At 39.1% G+C, this 23864-nt stretch overlaps 1 protein-coding gene across 2 annotated transcripts in view; it reads left to right on the forward strand.

The window, feature by feature from the left end:
* Positions 1 to 174: 174 nt before the first annotated feature.
* The window catches only part of LOC130914632 (palmitoyltransferase ZDHHC3-like), a 54650-nt gene continuing 30960 nt past the window's right edge, over positions 175 to 23864 (forward strand). For both annotated transcript variants that reach the window (XM_057834009.1, XM_057834010.1), the window contains exons 1-6: positions 175 to 377; positions 9124 to 9530; positions 17134 to 17258; positions 20553 to 20649; positions 20784 to 20865; positions 22845 to 22975. In XM_057834009.1, coding sequence (XP_057689992.1) covers positions 9195 to 9530; positions 17134 to 17258; positions 20553 to 20649; positions 20784 to 20865; positions 22845 to 22975 — 771 coding nt within the window. In that variant the 5' untranslated portion in view covers positions 175 to 377; positions 9124 to 9194. The remainder of the gene's footprint in view (positions 378 to 9123; positions 9531 to 17133; positions 17259 to 20552; positions 20650 to 20783; positions 20866 to 22844; positions 22976 to 23864) is intronic.

Here is a 23864-nt window from a genome sequence, read left to right on the forward strand (position 1 = left end):
CGTAACAGAAAATAATTGAGAAGCACTGATCTAGATACATATCGAATCGGCTTCATGCCGGAGATTCCCAATCCTAATCATAAAAAGCACGTCATGTTTACACTCCAATTCAATTGGGGCGGTAAAATGTGGTTGAACTGGCTTCCTCTCGCAGTTACTGCACACCAACGAAGAAGAAGTACAACCGAACCGACTACCGAGACGGCTAAGCTTCCGGTATAACCAACAGTGGTGCAAACGATGCTTAATTTTTTGAAAAAAAAAAGACAAAAATACACAAATGAGCTAATGTAATATGAGAGCAGTCAGATGTTTCCGGGCGTCCGTCGCTTGTCACCTGAAGCCATCACGACAGACACAAAATAGAGAAGTAATATGTAAGTACACTCGCTCGTTAATGTTAGCAGCTAGGCTAAAAACGTCCATTATTTTGTTGTATCAAATATGAAATAAGAGCGTCTTTTATCAACATAACAACGAGAAACCCGCTGTTGGCAAGTTGTGTTAGCTATGAAAAAGCAACACTTCTATTAGCACACTGGAAATGACACAACTATAAATTATTCAAAATATGTTCCATCGTCAAATTTGGCCTTATTTGTGTGAAATGTGGTATCGGGTGTTAGGTGACCATGCAGTATTATTCGGATTCGTGTTCATTTGTTAAAACGTTGCAGATGGGCACAAGATCTCTCATAAAAAGTGGGTTTTGGTCAAGTCCTGCCTAACCAGAGATGCTTGTGTTATGAACTAGTGTGGAATGTGCATAGAACTGACATTTACGAGGATCTGTAAAACCATTCATCGTGGGAAACGCTTCACTTTAAAAAAAGTTTTCTGTAATTTAAAAAAAAGTGGTTTACTTGGTGTTTCACGCAATAAAATTTCACAAGGGGGACATTTTAACTCGTCTAAAAAGAGTTCTCTGCCGAGACAGCCTGATAGCACAGATATAAGTATGCCTGCCCCTCTGCGTTTTTGACGATAGCGCGGCGGCGCTCTGAAAATAAAGCAAGGCTCTATTTTGGCCGCGCTCTCAGCGCAAATTCATTCAAACTTGGCCTACCATCCAAGACGGCAGTCCACCGCTCACTTTCGCCGAAAAGTCCGATCCAAACTACTGTAATGCCCCGGATATGGGGAAGAAGGAGAGGAGTCTGTATTGGCTTATCTATTTTATTGTAGTACCAATAATAAAGAATTAAAAAAATAACACCGGGCTGCCGCGACATTCGACCGCTATCTCTCGCTATCTCGCCTGGTCTCTCATTCTTCCTACTCGCTTACCCGTGCATCACAGCTCCCCAGTCCGATCGTCTCTTAGGGCGCCACATACTCTTCACACTCGGTTGCCACTAGTTTGAAACGACCTTAAAAAAAATCTCATTTGCAAGGCGTGGCGGCTTTTATTTGGGTGTGGTGGTGCGCCACAATCTCCTGTAGGGGAATATGGGGGATAGGGGATATATAGGGGAAACCCTGCAATATAAAGGGCCCGGTGGCCCGGACGTTCTTCTAAAACTGCCAGGGCCACCAGAATGCTCCCACCACTGGCACGGTGGGGCAAGTAAAAATAATGTGCCGATTAAAAAAGAAAAAAAATCTTACTTCACATTCATTCCCAGTGGTTCCGTGTTTTCATGACGTTACGCTATCCCAATAAAAGACAACCTTTAAAGACTATACAGCAGCCGTTGCTCTCCGTGGGGCGTAAACACACATCGTTCACTCGCTCGCTCCTATGTAAACGCACACAACCTGATTACTGCAGCTGATTGATTGTCAGTATCTCAGAACCCACCTAACGTTATACTACAAGACAACATGTTTCCGAATCCCCCAGCACCTGGCCAAGCATCAGGGAAAAAGACCACTCAAGAAAGAGAAAGTCACCGGAGGAGTTGAGGGAACGCAAAATCCAATATGAAAAGAAAAGGGAGGGAAAGTTTCAGCCCCAGTGGCGAGACCGCTGGAATTGGCTAAGCTATGATGAGACAAAAAATGAGGATTACTGTGAGGTGTGCAAATCATTGCCCACGTATTTAGACAAGTAAATTTGAGAAAGTTAACGAGTGTTAAACCTTTGGTATGAACATAACATGATAATTCATCCACGTGACTGCGGAGAAAATAACCATCATTACTACGGGTTAGCTTGAAAATCGTTAGCCATGTTTGCTTTAGTTATCTCTTTGAGTTCTAAATTGTTGCCACAGCAACCCAGCTGGGGGAGACTTCCAGAGGGTTGTAAATTGAAGACACGAAAGCTTCGCCCAGGCACGGGGCTCTCCCCCGGGCCCGCCTCCCCCTGGAGCTCCCAATAAAAAAAATCTGTGTTTGTTTCCAGAAAACATTAAAATATGTGTGAGTGGTTAGTGTAGTCAATTTGGGTTCATTCATATTTCTTGTTAGGTCATTAGTAGAGCTGGGAATCTTTGGGCACCTAACGATTCGATTACGATTACGATTTAGAGGCTCTGATTCGATTATAAAACGATTAATTTATGCACCCCCCCTCCTTTTTTTTTTTTTTTTTTTTTTTTTTTTTTTTAATTTTTTAAATTTTTTAAAAATGTTTTGTACATTAGTTCCAAAATTGTTCAAAAATACTCTCAGGCTAAACCAAACTACTATTTCAGTATCAAGTTAACATATAACAGTAAACAAATATACAAAAATAACAGTAAATAAAAAACTCCAGTCCCCATTCTGTATCAGCAGCTTTAAACTACATTCAATTCATTTAATGTTGTGAATCAACCGTTAAAGTTGTTAAAATTGCTCCCGTTATTCCATAATTTCCCTTTTGTGTACTTTCGACATGTGAAAGTTTTAAAACTATTTTAAAGATAGATTCAAGTCAATATTTTACCGATTTAGGAGTATTTTAGATAAAAAGTTAATTAGGTTTGCTTGGAAGGTTTGCTACAACAGCCTTGCGGGGAAGTGTACTGCTTTAAGATGGCGGCCGTTTACTAACGCCCGCATCTAGCTTTTGTAGGTGTGCTGCTAACGCTACCGAGTCTATATTGCATCTAGTCTTATATAAATGATATCTACCGTAACGTTATGTGGATGTACTTTGTAGCAGCTTTTCGGCAGCAGTCAGGTATGTTGTTGTGTTTTTTTTTATCTCGTGGCATGAGTTGAGCTAGAGCTGTGAGTTGAGCATTGGCATTACCCGAGGGGCCGGGTAATGAAAAGCATGATGTTTAGCTACTCTCGCTCCGTTCCTCATTGACTGCGCGGCGCGCTAAGTGTGTTGTACTTCCGGTTTACTTGGCATATTTCAATAATCGGAATTTGGATGTTTGTGAATCGTTCTCGAATCTTCCACGGCCGAATCGCGAATAATCTAAAAATTGGGAACTTTGCACACCTCTAGTCATTAGTGTTCCGGTTTGATGCACGCCGTATTGTTGAAAACGGGTGAATGCTGACTCCACACTAATAAAGGTGTGTGAAATTTCCGATTCTTGGATTATTCGCAATTCGGCCGCTGAAGATTCGAGAACGATTCACAAGCATCCATATTCCGATTATTTAAATATGCTAAGTAAAGCTGAACTAAAACACAGTCAGCGCGGTCTTCGGGACGCAATGAGGAACGGACAGAGAGTAGACATCCACATTCCACAACTCATACCGCTAGATAAAAAAACCGCCAACAGCCACTACAAACAACGCCCAGTTGCTACAAACCTCACCCACATAATGCTACGGTAGATGCAGGGGTCGCGTTAACCGAATATTTTCCGTCGTTGACCGGTTTTTTAAAACGGTGACGGAAAAAACTGAAGTCCATCCGTCATTTTGACAGGTTGCAATTCACACCCCAGACCACAGGATGGCGAGTGAGCATATTAGTAAGCTATTGTCTCTCTTGATGCATGACGTCGCTGGCCTTACTCGGAAAAATGTCCGAACTAGCATTCAGGTGTAGCAAACACGGAAACGTTAGGAAGCTTTGGAGAGCATTGTCTAAGGCTACATTCATTCTACAGGTCTTAATGCACGAATCCAATTTTTTCGTGTTTTTCCGACTCGAGTCAGGCATTAACTTGACGGTCTGAACGGGACAAGTCTCATAGAAATGGACCATTTCAAATCCGATCTGGGTCATTTTTTTATGTGGTTCAAATCCGATCTGGGCCACATTTTTCCAGACTGTCGCGGCGGTCTGTACCGTCCAGTGTCCCAAATCCGATTTCAGTTGTGCGTTATTAGCGCCTAGCTTGCAGTGAACACGGCTTTTGGGGAAGGGGCGGGCTTGACAACAGTCATAAAAAAATAATAATGGGTTGAGGATAAGCATGAGAGTGATTGGTTTTCTCTCTGCTCTATGTGAGCTATATTTCAACATTTCCTACACGGCCAAGAGTCGGGAGAGGGGTCTGGCTGCAGCCCGTCTTGGAGAGTCGGGGCAAACTGCCCGTATGTGTGTGTGACATGCACGGACAGTGCGAGCATGCTATCGATCCATATAAACTGTGCATATAAGCCTAAACGGGGTTTATTTGTGTCCTCCTTTTGAAAAGCAAAATATGATAGCCCTGGAATGACGGATGACTTGTCATTTGTTTTGATGCTTCTGCGCACCGGCGCATGTCGGACTGCGAATTAGAGCCCATGCGTAATACTTGAATGGTCTCAATGGACAAAGGCAGTCTGAACGGGCACGCCCAAAAAAAACGGATATGACCAAAAAATCGGATTTGTGCATTAAGACCTGTAGTACGAATGTAGCCTAATTGAATGAGCAGGGACAAACAGCTTGGAGTCAGAAGTACGTGCGCTATTCTCAAACCTGAACACACCCCGAGTCTTGGATGACAAATCAACATAGCAGAGAGTAGACACAACATGGCTGGTAGTTTCTTCAATTTATTCAGAGTTGAGTAAGTAACGCACCACTTTTGACCAACACTGCTATTGAATATGTCAATATTATCATTTTAAAAATTTAAGTGATGGGTAAAAATAGATTATGACCGGATCTTTATGACCCTGTCAGTCAAAATGACAGACAACGAAAAAGTCTAGCGCAACCTCTGGGTAGATGTCACACGTATATAGAACTAGATGCGAAATGACGAACTCGCCAGAGTTGGTAAACAGCCGCCATCTTAAAGCAATAGACTTCTCAGGAAGGCTCTGTTGTAGTGAATCTTCCGAGCGAACCTAATTAACTTTTTAGGAAAATACTCCTAAATCGGCAAAATCTTGACTTGAATCCATCTTTAAAGGATGAAACAGTTTTTAAAACTTTCACATGTCGAAAGTAGACAGAAGGGAAATTATGAAATAACTGGAGCAATTTTAACAACTTCAACGGTTGATTCCTAACATTAAAGTAATTGAATGTAGTTTAAAGCTGCTGATACAGAATGTGACTTGAGTATTTTATTTACTCTTTTGAACTGCTCACTTGATACTGAAATAGTAGTTTATTTAAGCCTGAGAGGATTGTACTATTTTTGTAACTAATGTACAAAACATTGAAAGCAGCTAATAGCTGGGGGGGGGGGTGCACCAATAATCGATTTATAATTGAATCGTAGCCTCTGAATCGTAATCGAATCGTGAGATGCCCCAAGATTCACACCTCTCCTACACACGTCAGTTTGTTAAACAAATAATAAAAGTTAGAGATATCATTTTAGCGCAAAAACTGCCTGGTCATGTCACGTGACCAGTGCACTCAAAATCTGTGTGGGATGACGGCACTCCACTGGCTGAACTGTGTCACATCTCTAATATATTGATTTCCCTTATTGTCTACCCCTGCATACTCCATGCATCTTATGGGTTATTATTAGTGTTTAAGCAGTTAGCAGTGCTAATTGCAAAGTTTCGGAATGCCCCCAAATTCTTGAATTTTACACTTAAAATCTGACACATAAGTTTATATATATATATATATATATATATATATATATATATATATCAGGGGTCGCGTTAACCAAATATTTTCCGTCATTGACCGTTTTTTTACAACGGTGACGGAAAAAACTGAAGTCCATCTGTCATTTTGACAGGTTGCAATTAACACCCCAGACCACAGGGTGGCGAGTGAGCATATTAATTAGCTATTGTCTCTCTTAATGCATGACGTCGTTGGCCTTACTCGGAAAAATGTCAAGGCAACTGAGTGTCCGAAGTTTCTTCAAAAAGCCTCAAAACGACGATGGTGTTGATAAAAGAGGTGAAAAAAGAGGGACGGATGCAGTGAAGGATGACAACGAATCAAGTGAATCGCCGGTTCACTCCTCACTGCAGCGAGCAGTTGAAAACGCCGCCAATTACCAAGAAGGGCAGAATTGGTAACACGGTGAAAGCGGCATAAAGCCAAAAAAGCGGACCAGACTAGCCAGAGCCTGAAATTATTTCAAGGAAAATATGGGGGGTGCCACCACTGTGTGTACTCTTTTTGCTAAGCTGAGCTTGCATACCACGGTAGCACGTCGGCTATGAACGAACACTTGACGCGCCGTCGCGCAGGTGTATTTCGGAAAACAACAGGAAACAACAAGCTAGCGTATTGTAAGTCCATACAACTTTCTAACGATTTTTTAAAAAATTGGAAGTTGCCTTTATTTGCGTCGTATCAACGTGCATTTTTATTTAATAATAATAATAAATTTAAAAAAAATATATATATATATATATATATATATGTAATGGAATTATATAATATTTTATTATTATTAAATGTATTAGGATCATGGAAGGTCCCACTTGGGGGGATATATATATATATATACTGTATATACATAATATAACAAAAATATATATGGAAACAGTACTGGCCTGCTTACTGTAATCCATGAATGCACTAATGTTAGTTAATTTATATTATAAAGTATTATTGTATTATTGTGTATATACATATAGTGACTGCATAAAGATAGTCATTTTAAAAATTTAAGTGACGGGTAAAAATAGATTATGACCGGATTTTTATGACCCTGTCAGTCAAAATGACAGACAATGAAAAAGTTTAGCGCAACCTCTGATGTATATATATATATAAATATATTAAAGATGTTCCGATCGGATCACGTCATTTTCAAAGTATCGGAATCGGCAAAAAAATATTGGACATGCCTTTTTTTAATTTATATATGTTTTTTAATTAAATCGTTTTCTAATTGTATTTAATGTTACAGACAAAATGTCTTACACTCATCCAGAGTCATTAGTTTTGGCTTAAAGTAGGGCTATCAAATTTATCGCGTTAACGGCGGTAATTGATTTCTTTTTTATTAATCACGTTAAAATATTTAACGCAATTAACGCATGCGCTGCACGACCCACTCACGCATTGTCGCGTTCAATCTATAATGGCGCCGTTTTACCTATATATAGAGCTAAAAGGCAGCGTAAAATAAGTAGAGTGAATTTTGTCAGTCTTTGGAGCCTTTTTTTTTAAATGGCAAAAGCCTTACATTCCCTCTCTCAACAATTAGAAATATCATGGGAAGCAACGTGGGGAAGAAAGGTAGTAGTTGATGTTTTTCTTAACACCCTATGTTATCTCCCAACGCAGAGAAGATATATCAATCGGTGCCACTACGCACAGTCATGGTTGCACTTCCCATCATGCATTTGGGCAGAACAGTTAAATGGCTACAGTATCATTTACTGAAAGCTCAACAAATACACTAGATGGAAATATTTAGTCACAATACACAAAGTAAGATTTTTCCTTTAAGAATTACAAGTCTTTCTATCCGTGGATCCCTCTCACAGAAAGAATGTTAATAATGTAAATGCCATCTTGAGGATTTATTGTCATAATAAACAAATACAGTACTTATGTACTGTATGTTGAATGTATATATTCGTCCGAGTTTTATTCATTTTTTTCTTAATGCAGTGCCAAAATGTATATGATCGAGAAAAATTATCGGGAATGATTAGAATTGAATCGGGAGCAAAAAAAAGCAATCGGATCGGGAAATATCGGGATCGGCAGATACTCAAACTAAAACGATCGGGATCGGATCGGGAGCAAAAAAACATGATCGGAACAACCCTAATATATATACATATACATATATATATATATATATATATTTTTTTTTTTTTTTAATCATTATTCTTATAATTTTTAAACTGAAAATCTGCTTCACACGCTGCCGCCAAAATTTGAGTTTAGGGGCTAACTATCCTTCTAGCACATTCAACTTTCTCAGCCTTTAAAGACATTCAGATGTACCATTCTCTGTAATGTAAGCAGCTTAACAGAGCAGGTTTAAAAATAATAATTTTGTTGGGGGCCCTGTCCAGTGTTATATTGTATCTCAAAAAGGGGGAGCATTTGTTTTGGCGAGGCAACCTGTTAGTGCATGGATCCCCAAACTACGGCCCGCCTCCACATTTGGTCCGTCCCTCTGAACAAAACCAGAGAGCATTTTGAATTTTTTTTTTTTTTTTACTCAATAGTGTTATTTGTTTCCTGGCCTTTTTATGTGAGGAACTCAGAGAGTTATTTGGTTATTATCTATTTAATTAATAGTGTTATTATTATATTATTATTATTTTATTTACTTTAGTGAAGAATCCAGAAAGGGTTATTTGACTGTGACTTTCTGAAAAACAATAATTTTTTACATTTAGGCACTCCTGCAATCGTCACACTTTTTCTGTTACAAACTGACCCCGGCCCCTCATCAGAGAAGGGAAAAGTTATGTGGCCCTCACAAGAAAAAGTTTGGGGACCCCTGTGTTAGTGGGATTGCTGTTGTATTGTGAAGTACAGTCTGGTCCACTCTAGCTCTGACCTCACCACAATAACTTTTAAATACAACAAGATGTGCAGACTTTGACCTTTAATTTAAGGTATTTACATCAGTTGAATGGTAAAGGAATTAGAGGTCATTGGAAAAACTAACATAGCCATTAATCAAAGCAAACATATTTTTCTTTTTGCCAATTACACTTTTTTGTCCAGGACACATGCATATCTTTTTACCTGTAATGTTCTCTACTACTTGAGTATACCTTGAATATGTTCAACTACAGTTATTTTTGTTGGACAATGCCTGAAACCCACATTCAAACCAAACAATTACGTTTTAAATAAATGCCAGAAGTTTTGATCCTCTTGCTTCTTTCCAGCATGTGGTGAGCAGGACTGGAGCAGAAAGGTGGAGTGGGAACAGCAGCAAGGTTTTTAGCCTACATGAAGCATGAAGAGCCCAGTGCACAGATGCAGGGACATGGAGCAGAACCGTGGGCAAACATGGACAGGAAACAGATACTTAAAGGCAGAGCATCGTATCCCCATCTCCAAGGACGTCATCACTTCAACATCTGCTTCTGCTATGTGGTTCATCAAGGACGCCTGTGGCATCATTTGCGCTATCATCACATGGCTGCTGGTTTTTTATGCCGAGTTTGTGGTGCTGTTTGTAATGCTGCTGCCCTCCAAAAATCTGACATACAGCATTGTCAACGGGTCTCTGTTCAATGTTCTGGCCTTTCTAGCCCTTGCCTCACACATCCGAGCCATGTGCACTGATCCAGTAAGTGTCTTACTAAAATGCTTTAATTGTATGCTTTCAACATTTTGTCATTTCTTATTTTTTGTGGCTACTGGCCCCAGCCACAGATAATTATAGATATCATGCCCTAGCTAATAACCAGGTGCTACTAAAATGATTGACTGATGATCTTTAAAATGATTGATACTAAAGGTGCACTGATCGAATGGTTCGCTAATTGATTGAGGCCAATTTCTCATGAATTTTGGGGATCAGTGATTGGTCAATCACTAAAAACAAAACCGATCTTGCCTGTGGAACCTGTTTCTTAGTTAATCACATTACCCTGCTAGCATTTGGTCAGGGACATTCATGGTCATTAATATTGCCTTGTAAGTACACGTTTTGGGTATTTACATACTTTCGCAACCCCACAATATTGTTTACACATACTGTAGACTCCACTATCAGTTGACGGGGCTCGGGCCCGATCCGTTGGGGGCCTATTTTCAAATCTTAAAATTCAAATATTTTCAAAACCAAATCCGCTAGCGACATAAAACCAAAACAGCCACCTCCCTTTGACATATATACATATATACTGTATATAAAAAGATCGATATGTCATTGAAGTTCAGAATTCCACCTTCCATTTTGTGGTTGTTACATCAAGATGTTTTAAACAACCCCAGGAAAGATTACCTTTACTTTGAACCCAGCCACCTTTCAAGTGAGCAAAAGTATTGGAACATGTGTCTGATGGGTGTTGTTTAGTAGTCCATGTGTTGCCTTTTAGATGGATCACAGAGATATTAATTAGTTCCTGTTTTTTTCTTTGGGGTTCACCTGTGAAAACTGCATCTTCTGTTAAGCAAATGTAAAGACCAGCGAGCCGTCTATGAGAGAAAAGCAAACCATTTATAAAACAGAGAAGAGGGAAAATAAATCACAGCTATTGCACAAACATTGGGCATAGTCACTACAACAATTTGGAATGTTTTGAAAAAGAAGCTACATACAATAGAGTACATACAGTATACTTGTGCTGTCTGATCCCAGTCTAGGATTTTTCAGTGCGTTTCTGTTCGTTTCGTGTTCAAGAGGGATAATACAGTTGATAATGTAATGTGATGCAAAAACATTTTGGGCAGTCATGAATTCAGTTGGGTACATCCAGCTCTACCTGCAGCAAAAGTACACCTGATACATCGTTAGTAAAATTAGTAATGCCCAGTAATAAGCGCAGCGTAGTCTTGCCCCCTCAGCATCATGAATGAAATTCATAATTGATGCTAGCATAATGTAGCCTAGAGTAGAGACAGGATGAGCAGTAGCTCGTTTTCATGGAATGGGACCCAGCATTCTTAATACTGAGGATACTAAAAAGTAGTGTTGCACCGATACCATTTTTGGGCCCCGATACCGATACCTGGCTGTGCAGTATCGGCCGATACCATACGGACACCACCCCGATTATATATATATATATATATATATATATATATATGTATGTATACTTTTTTTTTTTTTCCTTCCCAAAGAGCTACATAATTGGATGTGAAATCATTGCTATCAAGGCTTTGTCAGGCTGTTGCCTACCTTTGCAAAATAGGAAAAAGACGAGTACAAAGTATAATACTAGCCCAACAGTAAGAAAGTAAAAATAAGTTCATAATAATAAACTCTGAATGAACTGAGTAAACTTTTTTTAAACCTCTCAAAGGCCAAACAGTGCAACTTTAATGAAATTATTGTCACATTCTGCTGCTGGTTAGATTGTGTTTTGTTGCTGGGCTGTTAGTGGGGGCGTTCCTGACGTCGCACCTGAATCCAATGCGGGCTCATCAACGCAGCATTTAAGCACGGGTGAGCTCAGAGAAGGCTGCCGAGATATTTGCTTTGCTGATCGCCATTTGACATCTTGCACTATAGTCTCGCTACATTTGCTTGTTATGCCCCTGCATTGGGTTTTTTCTGTTAGTGTGCTGCACTCGTTTGTAACCTCTACCCTGTGCAGATATTTGAGTGTTTTTATTTTGGCTTTTTGGCTCGCTGCCTATCGTCTTAGTTAATCTTCGAGTTTTTAGTATTGAGCTCCATCGACCTGCTGTCACGGACTCCTTTTGTTATTTCTACTATCCCGCGATCACGTGTTATTTTTTGTTTGCAATCATTAAACCCTTTTACTTATCCCCCGCTTGTTGTCCGCTTCGAGGTCCAACCGTGTTTTCGCATTTGCGGACGCTCACAATTATAAGTAATAATAATTGACCACAGCATCCCGTCTCTCTATTAGCCTCATTTTTTCGGGAGGGGGTGGGTCCCTTATTTCTATTTCTGAAAGGTGGCAACCCTACTTTGGAAACAGTTCCCAAATTACTGCAGCATTTCTCTCAGTAAAAGACAATAAAAGTAAAGTAGACGTAGTGAACTGACCAGAGATTGTTGCACCTGTCCAGCGCCCTTCCTCTGGATAGCAGTCCTGCTCTTGCAGGCTCAAACTCGTGTTCGTTCACGTTTCATCTTCACATGTTTTATAAGGTTCGAGGTATTGAAACTGGCCGATTTAACTCCACATCTCGAAACTTTCAGGCCGCAAATCTTGCACGCAGCCATTGATTTTAATTGACGGGATTTCTATTTTGAAATATTTCCCGACCGCCGCCATGTCGGCCATGTCGCCATGTCGGCCATGTCATTGGTCAGAAGTGGCTATTGGCCCGTTCTCATTGGTCTGGAGCAGGCCAATAGTGATAGCTGTTTGGTGTTCACGTGTCATCACACAACACAGAGACAAAGTGTAGTGAGCGCCAGGAGAAAGAAAAAAGGCTGCGGTCAAATGTTATAATAATGGACCGGTAAATGGTATCAGCGCCGTCTTTGTTGGTACTCGCCGATACCGATACCACCATTTTGGGCCGGATCGGCGCCCCCTGCCGATACTAGTATCGGTATCGGTGCATCTTTACTAAAAAGAATCTTAATATATATACACACTACTGTTCAAAAGTTTGGGGTCGCTTAGAAATTTCCTTATTTTTGAAGGAAAAACACTTTTTTTTTTTCAATGAAGATAACATTAAACTAATCAGAAATACACCCCATACATTGTTAACGTGGTAAATGACTATTTTAGCTGCAAATGTCTTTGTTTTCAATGCAATATCTACATAGGTGTATAGAGGCCCATTTCCAGCAACCAGCACTCCAATGTTCTAAAAGTACATTGTGTTTGCTAATTGCGTGAGAAGGCTAATGGAGGATTAGAAAACCCTTGTGCAATTATTTTAGCACAGCTGAAAACAGTTTAGGTGGTTAAAGAAGCTAGAAAACTGACCTTCCTTTAAGCTAGTCGAGTATCTGGAACATCACATTTGTGTGTGTGAATAAACTTTCAGAATGGCCAGAAAAAGAGAACTTTCATGTGAAACTCAACAGTCTATTCTTGTTCTAAGAAATGAAGGCTATTCCATGAGAGAAATTGCCAAGAAAATGAAGATCTCCTACAATGGTGTGTACTACTCCCTTCAGAGAACAGTACAAACGCTCTAACCAGAGTAGAAAGAGAAGTGGGAGGCCCCGCTGCACAACCGAGCAAGAGGACAAGTACATTAGACTCGCTAGTTTGAGAAAGAGACGCCATACAGGTCCTCAACTTGCAGCTTCGTTAAATAGTACCCGCAAAACACCAGTGTCAACATCTACAGTGAAAAGGCAAGTCCAAGATGCTGACCTTCAGGGCAGAGTGGCAACGAAAAAGCCATATCTGAGACTGGCCAACAAAAGGAAGAGATTAATATGGGCAAAAGAACACAAACATTGGACAAAGGAATATTGGAAAAAGTGTTATGGAAGGGATGAATTGAAGTTTGAGGTGTTTGGATCACACAGAAGAACATTTTGTTTCACACAGAAGAACATTTTTGAGACTCTGAACAACTGAAAAGATGCTGGAAGAGTGCCTGATGCCATCTGTCAAGCATGGTGGAGGTAATGTTATAGTCTGGGGTTGCTTTGGTGCTGGTAAAGTAGGGGATTTGTACAAGGTCAAAGGGACTTTGAATAAGGAAGGCTATCACTCCATTTTGCAACGCCATGCCATACCCTGTGGACAGCGCTTGATTGGATCCAATTTCATCCTACAACAGGACAATGACCCAATGCACACCTTCAAATTATGCAAGAACTATTTAGGGAAAAAGCAGGCAGCCGGTATTCTGTCTGTAATGGAGTAGTCAACGCAGTCACCAGATCTCAACCCCATTGAGCTGTTGTGGGAGCAGCTGGACCGTATGGTACACAAGAAGTGCCCATCAAGCCAATCCAACTTGTGGGAGGGGCTTCTGGAAGCGTGGGGTGAAATTTTTCCAGAATACCTCAACAAATTAACAGCTAGAATGCCAAAGGTCAGCAATGCTTTAGTTTCTGCAAATGGAGCCTTCTTTGATGAAAGCAAAGTTTTTGAAGGATAAAAATATTTTTTTTTCAAAAAGAAATCAATATTTCCAACCTTCTCAATGTCATAAGTATACTTTCTATTTATTTTGCAACTCATTTGATATATAAAAATGTGACTTTTCATGCAAAACACAAAATTGTCTGGGTGACCCCAAACTTTTGAACGGTATGTACATATGTATATATAAATGTATATATATATATATATACATATATGTATGTATTAGGGCTGCAGCTATCGAATATTTTAGTAATCGAGTAATCGACTGAAAATTCTATCGATTAATCGAGTAATATTTTTAGGTGAAGAGCAATTATAAATATACATGAGAAAACAAGACATTTCATCTAATCTTGAACCATTTTCAGTCAATCTATGTCTTTATTTTCGATGTATATTGTTGAAAACAGCCAACAATTGCATCTCAGATTAACTAGAATTTTTAAAAAAGACTAATTCACTGCTTTCACTCAAAAAACTTTTAGATCTTATTAAAAAAAAATATATCTTACCTAAAAATGCCGTTACGCTTGATAACACACATCACTTAAAAGTTAGGATTTTTTTCCCACGTGTTTCAATTGAATTTCTCTTTGTGTCAAGCCATATTTAAGTTCTAGGTAAGTTTTAAGTTAGTCTAAACTGTAAGTCCTGATAGGATTTTGAGTTTTTGCAGTGTTCAAAATAAATGTATGATACAGGCTGTATTGGAGCACATTAGGGACCAGTGCTACTTGGTGTTTTATCCAGCAATGACTACTGAGCTAAAATTGATAGTTAGCATGATTAAGTTTTTATTTTACACCCTCATCACTCCACAATGCTATGTTATGTTAAAGCCTGTATGTAAGACACATTAGCCACGCATCGACAGTGGTCATAATTAATTGAAACCTAGCACTCCGCAGGGCTAACGTTACGTGAGCTAGTAGCGACAGTTAACGTTAATCTTATTTATTAGCACTTCGCGCTCTTTATTAGTGCTTAGCGCTCTACTGCTTTAAGATGGCAGCTGTTTACTAACGCTGCCCAGACGCGGCCGAGTCTGTCATTTCGCATCTAGTTACCATACATGTGATCTCTATGAGACGCATCAGACGCTACCTGTTACCAACGTAGCATTGTGCGGGCTAGTATTTAGCAACGTCGGCGTCGTTTGTGGCGGCTGTCGGCTGCAGTAAGTTTTTTTTTTCTTTCCCTTCTTCCTCTCCGCACGTGACAGCGCGTTGTCCCCCATTAAAAGTAGTCCGAGCAAAACGTGATGCTGAGAGCTGTCAAACGATTACTCGAGGTGAATAAAATTACTCGGATCAGTTTTTAAACTCGAGTTGCTGGAGTACTCGTTTCAGCTCTAATATGTATATATGTGTGTGTGTGTGTGTGTGTGTGTGTGTGTGTGTGTGTGTGTGTGTGTGTGTGTGTGTGTGTGTGTGTGTATATATATATAAGGGCTTTCAAACGATTAAAATTTTTAATCGAGTTAATTACAGCTTAAAAATGAATTAATCGCAATTAATCGCAATTCAAACCATCTCTAAAATATGCCATATTTTTATGTAAATTATTGTTGGAATGGAAAAGATAAGACACACGACGAATATATATATATATGTATATATATATATATATATAACATACTGTACATCAGTACTGTATTTGTTTATTGTAACAATAAATCCACAAATGGCATTATTAACATTCTTTCTGTTAAAGTGATCCACGGATAGAAAGACTTGTAGTTCTTAAACGATAAATGTTATAGTTACAAGTTATAGCAATTTTTTATTAAAACCCCTCTTCATGTTTTCGTTTTAATAAAATTTGTAAAATTTTCAATCAGAAATAGTTAATATAATAATAAGAAGAATAAAAATAACAATAATAAAAATTTTACGTGTATTTTGCATAGCTATTTTGATATGGAATGCCAGTTCATTTTGCATTGTAATTTAACTGTGTGTCAGAATAGGGCCTCATTACTATAGACTGAAGTGCTTTTCTTTTTGTGAACATTTTTTTTTTTTTGAGAGATAGGAATATTATTTTTGTTGTGCTTTCACTAAACGATACTTATGTTTGTTGTGAAGGAGTTGCCGAAGCTTATGCCAATAAACGGCGCGGTCCAAAGAACGCCTGTGTCCACTCGCCTTTACTGTATGACATATACTGTATCTGTACATATCTTACCCAAAATACAACAAGACACACATAATTGCCACTAAAAGAAAGAAAACCTACCGAAATATGTGTGGAGCACAAATAGCAATTTGCATTGCATTGTGAATACAGCATAAACGTCTCACATCTACTAATTCTCCCACGTTTAGAAGAAATAACATGAGTATGGAACGGCGCTGCCCCCAAGCGGCCGGTGGCATTCTCTTCACTCTTAATGTCCATAAACGGCCTCATTGTAATCTGTTTGAGGCAATATGCGAGCGGGTCATTCATTGCATGCGTTAATTGCGTCAAATATTTTAACGGGATTAATTTAAAAAATTAACGCCCGTTAATGCGATAATTTTGACAGCCCTAATATATATATATCCTTTGGGCATTTTGACAAAAGCATGTCACAGACATACAAGGGTCGTATAAAATGTCCTGAGCCTAACTATGAAGTATTAATGCAAGTCCTTGAAATTTGCATTCATTGCATGCGTATGACGGCTAACTGCAACAGCATTTTTGAAATGCAAGGTTTTTTTGTTGCTGAGACAGGACTTTGAAATCAGCTGTTGTGGAAAAGTGGAGTATCAAGTAACTGACTTCGAAAGATTAAACTCCAACACAGATTAATGGTGATATGGGATGAACAGAAGGGAAAATGCTCCATCTTTTGCGACAGTGAAAAGGTTCGGCAGTTTATTCAATAGTGTTAGAGAGCACTGAAGATGACCTGAGGTCTGGACAGCAAGCAACAGCGACCACTACAGAAAACATTGCCTGCCTGCACCAAATAGTGACAGATGATAGATGACTGTTCATTTCGTAGCTGAGAGTTTGCGTCTCCCTGAAAAGAGGTCACCATAGTTGGACTAACGAACTTCAAATGACAAAGCTTTCAGTGAGATGGATTCTGGATTCAAACTGATTAGTAGTTTCGCTTATTCAATATCGATATAAGAGGTGTGTGAGGCACTTTTTGTAGAATGGTCTTTAAAGTATCTTCAATGGTTTTTACAGGGGGCAGTGCCGAAAGGCAATGCGACCAAGGAATATATTGAAAGCCTTCAGCTGAAACCAGGACAGGTGGTCTACAAATGTCCCAAGTGCTGTAGCATTAAGCCTGACCGAGCACACCACTGCAGGTAAAAGATTTTCACAGGCTCAAGTTAGATACTGTACATTACAATACATGTTTAGGTTGAGGTGCAGCTATGATCTAAAATTGTCCAAAACCTCTGATCGTCAACATCTTAACAGGAAACATCCTGAATGTTTCTGTCATCCTGCATGAAATTTTAACTGATTATCTTTGGTTAACCAAAATAAGACATTTGAAAACATGCTTTTATACTGAAAATTTGATTCTCAAATTGTCTGACGTTAGGAACTACAAACAGTATCTTAAACAGAATCAATTTGTTTGTGCATGTTCTGCTCTGCCGGCTTCAAATAGTGAACTGATTTTGAGGAAGAATGGAAATTATTATTATTTCTACCAAAGGCTCCGATTACCGTACTGGCCCGAATATAACACGGCCCAGATTATAAGACGACCCCCTCTTTTTCAAGACAAGTTTGAAAAACGACTTTTTGAACACCAATTTAATGTTTATACAGAAAATAATTACAGTACATCTGAAACAAATAATTATAATAATATACAGTGGGGCAAATAAGTATTTAGTCAACCACCAATTGTGCAAGTTCTCCTACTTGAAAAGATTAAAGAGGCCTGTAATTGTCAACATGGGTAAACCTCAACCAACTATGTGAGACAGAATGTGGAAAAAAACAGAAAATCACATTGTTTGATTTTTAAAGAATTTATTTCCGAATTAGAGTGGAAAATAAATATTTGGTCACCTACAAACAAGCAAGATTTCTGGCTGTCAAAGAGGTCTAACTTCATCTAACGAGGCTCCACTCGTTACCTGTATTAATGGCACCTGTTTTAACTCATTATCGGTATAAAAGACACCTGTCCACAACCTCAGTCAGTCACACTCCAAGCTCCACTATGGCCAACACCAAGAGCTGTCGAAGGACACCAGAAACAAAATTGTAGACCTGCACTAGGCTGGGAAGACTGAATCTGCAATAGGTAAAACGCTTGGTGTAAAGAAATCAACTTTGGGAACAATTATTAGAATATGGAAGACATACAAGACCACTGATAATCTCCCTCGATCTGGGGCTCCATGCAAGATTTCACCCAGTGGCGTCAAAATGATAACAAGAACGGTGAGCAAAAATCCCAGAACCACACGGGGGGACCTAGTGAATGACCTACAGAGAGTTGGGACCTCAGTAACAAAGGCTACTGTCAGCAACACAATGCGCCGCCAGGGACTCAAATCCTGCACTGCCACACGTGTCCCCCTGCTGAAGCCAGTACACATCCAGGCCCGTCTGCGGTTCGCTAGAGAGCATTTGGATGATCCAGAAGAGGACTGGGAGAATGTGTTATGGTCAGATGAAACCAAAATAGAACTTTTTGGTAGAAACACAGGTTCTCGTGTTTGGAGGAGAAAGAATACTGACGAAGAACACCATACCCACTGTGAAGCATGGGGGTATAAACATCATGCTTTGGGGCTGTTTTTCTGCAAAGGGACCAGGGCGACATCACTGGAAAACATCACTGCTCTAGAGGTGATCTTGTAACGGTCACTTCTGTGATCCTCTTTGTTCCTTAGGACATCCACCACACGGTGGCGCCTCTTTATGTTGTATGTTCACTTTCTTCTTCAGTTGCTACCTACTTTTTGGGGAGTCAAGTGTGACCATGTGTGCGTGGTCCGTTGTACTCCCAAGTGACGAGTGGTTGAGCTGGATTTATTTATTTTTGTCTATTAAAAGTGCATAAGTGGACGTCTACTCCCTTTTTTACCTTTTATGCACTCATCCTGCCCTGCCACGCGTTACAATCTACATGGAGGAATGGGCCGAAATACCAGCGACAGTGTGTGAAAAGCTTTTGAAGAGTTACAGAAAACATTTGGCCTCCGTTATTGCCAACAAAGGGTACATAGCAAAGTATTGAGATGAACTTTTGGTATTGACCAAATACTTTTTTCCCACCATGATTTACAAATAGATTCTTTAAAAATCAAACAATGTGATTTTCTGGGTTTTTTTTCCACATTCTGTCTCTCATGGTTGAGGTTTAACCATGTTGACAATTACAGGCCTCGCTAATATTTTCAAGTGGGAGAACTTGCACAATTAGTGGTTGACTAAATACTTATTTGCCCCACTGTATTTGAGAGACAGTGGGGCAACCCTCATTCAAATCATAATATCTGAACATTTAAATTTGTAAACTAAAGTGCAATCACATTCGTAAATGAATGGTTTCTGGTTTTTGAAATGTAAAAAAACCAATCTATTGTGATAAAACAACAAAATTACAATAACTGCATTAACTATCAAAGTGAAGTCTAACTGTAACTGTAGTCTTCAGACAAATCTGAATAAGGAAAAACATTGCAATAAGATAATGCAAACTGGTTGAACTACTAGCTGAGATCTGTCATGACAGAACATCGCTTCAATGATATCTGGGGCCATCTAGCGTCGTGTGTCATGTTCTGCTCCTGGTCAGATTTTGAGTTGTTGCAGAGCCAGCTGTGGGGCGTTCCCGACGTCGCACCTGCAGCTAATCACTGCTCATCAACAACAGTATAAAGACGTAGGCGATCCACTGGAAGGACGCCGAGATATTTCCCTTGCTGGTCGCCATTAACACGTACTGCTTTCGAGTCGCTTTGTAATTGCCTTCGAGTTTGTCGGACGTCTTAGTTAAGTGATCCTCTACCTCGTGCAGGTATTGAGTGTATTTTTGTTTGTCTTTTTGGCTCTCTGCCCTCCGCTAGGTTTTCGCGTGTTTGATCCCCGTCGACCTATTTGTCACGGACCCCTTTTGTTATTCCCTTTTACCGCGATCGCGTGTGTTTTTGTTTTGTATTTAATAAACCCTTGTACGCTTCCCTCAGTCCTTTTGTGTCTGTTGTGAGTCCAACCTTGTTTCCGCGTTCGCGGACCCTGACATCGTGAATGGGGAGAGTAGCTGAGATCTGTCATAACAGAACATCGTTTCAATGATATCTGGCGTCATCTAGCGTCGTGAATGGGTATAATGTCTAGACCGCGAATATAAGACGACACCCTCTTTTTCAATCTTATTTCAATGCAAAAAACACCGTCTTATATTCGGGCCAATACGGTAATTGGAAAAAACTGTCAGTTTAAACTGTTTTTAAAATAATCGTTAGCAGCTGCTTTTTTCTGAAGTCATTTCAGTATCCAACTTGATTTTTGCAGAGGATGTACAAGTATTTGCTTAGTTATGAAATAATAAGCACGTCACTGCTACCATATCTGAAATGAGCACTGTTGAAATGTTTCTTCCTTACATTTCTATCCCACTTCCCTAGTGTTTGCAAACGCTGCATACGTAAGATGGACCACCATTGCCCCTGGGTCAACAACTGTGTTGGAGAGAACAATCAAAAGTACTTTGTGCTCTTTACTGTAAGTTTACTACAATGCCAAATCACATTCATGTTTTTTAATAAGTTGCTTCTTTTCCTTCTTCAATGATGTAGTATTCTACAGTGTATGATACATTTTGTGATGTATTTCAGTTACTTGATTCTCGTTTTCAGATGTACATTGCGCTTGTCTCTCTTCACGCATTATTCATGGTGGTTTTCCATTTTCTCTACTGCTTTGAAGATGATTGGACAAGTAAGTACGTGCTTTGTCTCTGGTGAATATTTACATTAGGGGTGGTTTCACAGTCATATGGAGCATTAGGATTGAATCCTAGAAGTTAAATTTGAAAGAAAAATGTTTATCTAATGCTTGGAACAATTTAAGAATGTGGTGATACTGTTGTATTTCAAATACATTAATGATTTGATCGTGGAATTCTTAATATATTGACATGGCACGGGGCGCAGGGCCGTTCCGTAGGGGGCCTATTTTCAAAAACTTAAAATTCAAATATTTTCAAAACCAAAGCTGCTACCGACCTAAAACCAAAACAGGCACCTTACCTTAGCCGTATATGATTCTTCATGAGCAGCGGCATCGAAAAATTCAAAGTCATTCCCTTATAAAATTGGATATCCACTGTTTGCCACAACAAGAGGATGCTATGTTAGAGCCTATTAGCCATTTTCAATCAGCACTCAGAGGACTTTACCGCCCAGAAGGTCTCCATCCAATACTTGATCTCTTTACAGAGCAACCGTTTAAGACTAGTGGTGTTTTTTTTAAACTTTATTTTGATTAAAAGAGGAGATATTACCACAGCGTGTTAAAACAACAAAACTGCTGTATTACCTTAGGCTTGAACATATCGCGTTATTGAGGGGATTTTTAAGAGGACTTTGTCCACTGAAAGCTTAGAAGGCAAGATAAAGAGGATTTTATTTTGTCCTCTTTGTAAATGTGGTGACCTGTTTTAAGCATTTTTTAATGTTTCAGACTACCTCAAAGAAAAGGAGTGGCCCTTGAATCAAATCAAATGACTGACTTTGTAATACCGGCAAATATCGTATCGTCATGAATTTGGAGATTCAAACCCCTGGTATGTGCATGGTATATCATGCTACTCATCTATGAAAATTAAAATTAGTCTGTCAGATTTTCAGGGCATCTTTTTATGTATGCGCTCAGCTCTGCTGGAAGCTAAAATTTCTGAGGTTTCTAGTGGAAATCTTTCGGAATTTTTTGTGTGAAACCGAATTTATTTTGCACAGCTCATAATGTGCTATAGTACTATGGCTGAAGCCCATTTTACAGATCTTATCCAAAGCATGGAGCATGCTCTACCAATGGTGTGTAGTTCTTTTGGTAAGACATTTCCTTTTACATACTTACTTCACCAGCCTTAGATGTTTTCTTTATTAAAAAAAGAATACTTGCATCATCTTGAATTTTACAGAGAGAGACCTAGAAACCATAAAGGGGGAAAAAAATTGCAAACATCTTTGTTTTGATGATGTCCTCAAGTCTTTCTCACTTTCAAACTAGCTTCAACCATGTCGATGCAGTCAGCCTGTGAATCTGCAGTTGCAGCAGGCTAGCTAGCTAGACTAATCATTACTTCAATGCTGGCAAATGATAGACCAGGTTTTTTTTCTGAACCCTACATTTTTAATCGAATAGAAAGGTGATATTTCTTAATAGTTCCAACTTGTCGGCCACAGCATAAAGACTGATAGTAGATAGCACTCTTGTGTTTGGTATGTACTTCAAAGTTGTCCCATTTGTGTATATTTTTCACAGTTGGGGAAAATTTGTATTCATTTCGAATGGCTTAACTCATTGGCTGCCATTAATGGCGTTGGACATCCAATCCATTAAAATTTGGAGGTCTAGCAGTGATAATTCACGGTCAGTCCTCCTAGTTGAAATTTATTGGATGTCTTCTGCCATCAGTGGTACTGAAACGTGATCATTCACTGCCAACCTTGCTAGTAAAAGGGATTGACCTCTGTCAATAACAGCAAATTAGTTAATCATGTTTTTCCCATACTGTAGTATGTAGTCCTGTTGTACTGGTTAGTGCTTCCCTAACATAGCTGGTTGTGGATCTTCTCTAATACATGTAGGTCTGGAATTGATGCCCTAGCACATCATCCTAGAGTTTAGTAGAACCTCATATGAGCCTCTTCTTTGCCCTTGTCCTTTTCTTCCTTCATGTCCTCATTTCCCAGAGTGCAGTTCCTTCTCTCCACCAGCAACAGTCATCCTCCTCATACTCCTGTGCTTTGAGGGTCTCCTCTTCCTCATCTTCACCTCTGTGATGTTTGGTACCCAAGTCAATTCCATCTGTACTGATGAAACTGTAAGTAACCCTTTTTGTTACCGGTAATCCTCCTTCCTTCTTTCCTTTGCTGCATCTGGCTTGACAACAAGCATTTCTCTTTACAGCTTGAAATTTTGCCCTTTCACCACCAAAGCAAACCTGATCCCTACACCTTGAGATTTAAAAATCATTGAAATCCATTTTCCCTATTGAGTCAAAATGAGCCTTGTCACTTGGTTTAACATTAATATGTTCGTGGCTGGTTGATGGGTTGCAAAAGCACTTGAAAGGCTAACCGCTCGCAAATTAAGTAGATTTGAATTTGGCGGCAGTTTTTTACATTGAGAAAAAAAATTAATTCAAATATCTGCTCACTTATCGATTGGCCTGAACGATATTGGAAAAAACTATTGCTGCGATTTTTTGGGGGGGTTTGCGATATTATATTGCGATATTAAAATTTTATTTTATTTTATTTATTTATTTTTTTTATTTTTTTTTTTTAAGAAATTTTCACTAGATGACTTGAATAGCTGTTTGGAAAGACTTTGGATGACTCACAATGACCAGTGTACAGTGATCCCTCGTTTTTCATGGTTAATGGGGACCAGAACCCGCCGCAATAAGTGAAAAACTGCGAAGTTGCGTACCCCGCCCCCCAAATTTTTATTTTTTTGTGTGTGTGCTCAATGTATTTATTCAGATTTTGCATTGGAAAGAGATACATATCAGGCATGTTTTTTTCTCACTTTTTCCCCAAAGTATGATTTTAAAAAATGTATATACATATTAATAAATGGTTTTAAGCACTTCAAATGTAATAATTATGATCAGTTTTAAACATAACTGTCCAACCAAATCATTTTTGAACAAGAATATAGTACTGTAGTAGAAAAATGCTTGGCTTTATTAAATACTTCTGTTTATC

This window comes from Corythoichthys intestinalis, chromosome 4 (assembly GCF_030265065.1).
Source record: "Corythoichthys intestinalis isolate RoL2023-P3 chromosome 4, ASM3026506v1, whole genome shotgun sequence".
Taxonomy (NCBI): domain Eukaryota; kingdom Metazoa; phylum Chordata; class Actinopteri; order Syngnathiformes; family Syngnathidae; genus Corythoichthys; species Corythoichthys intestinalis.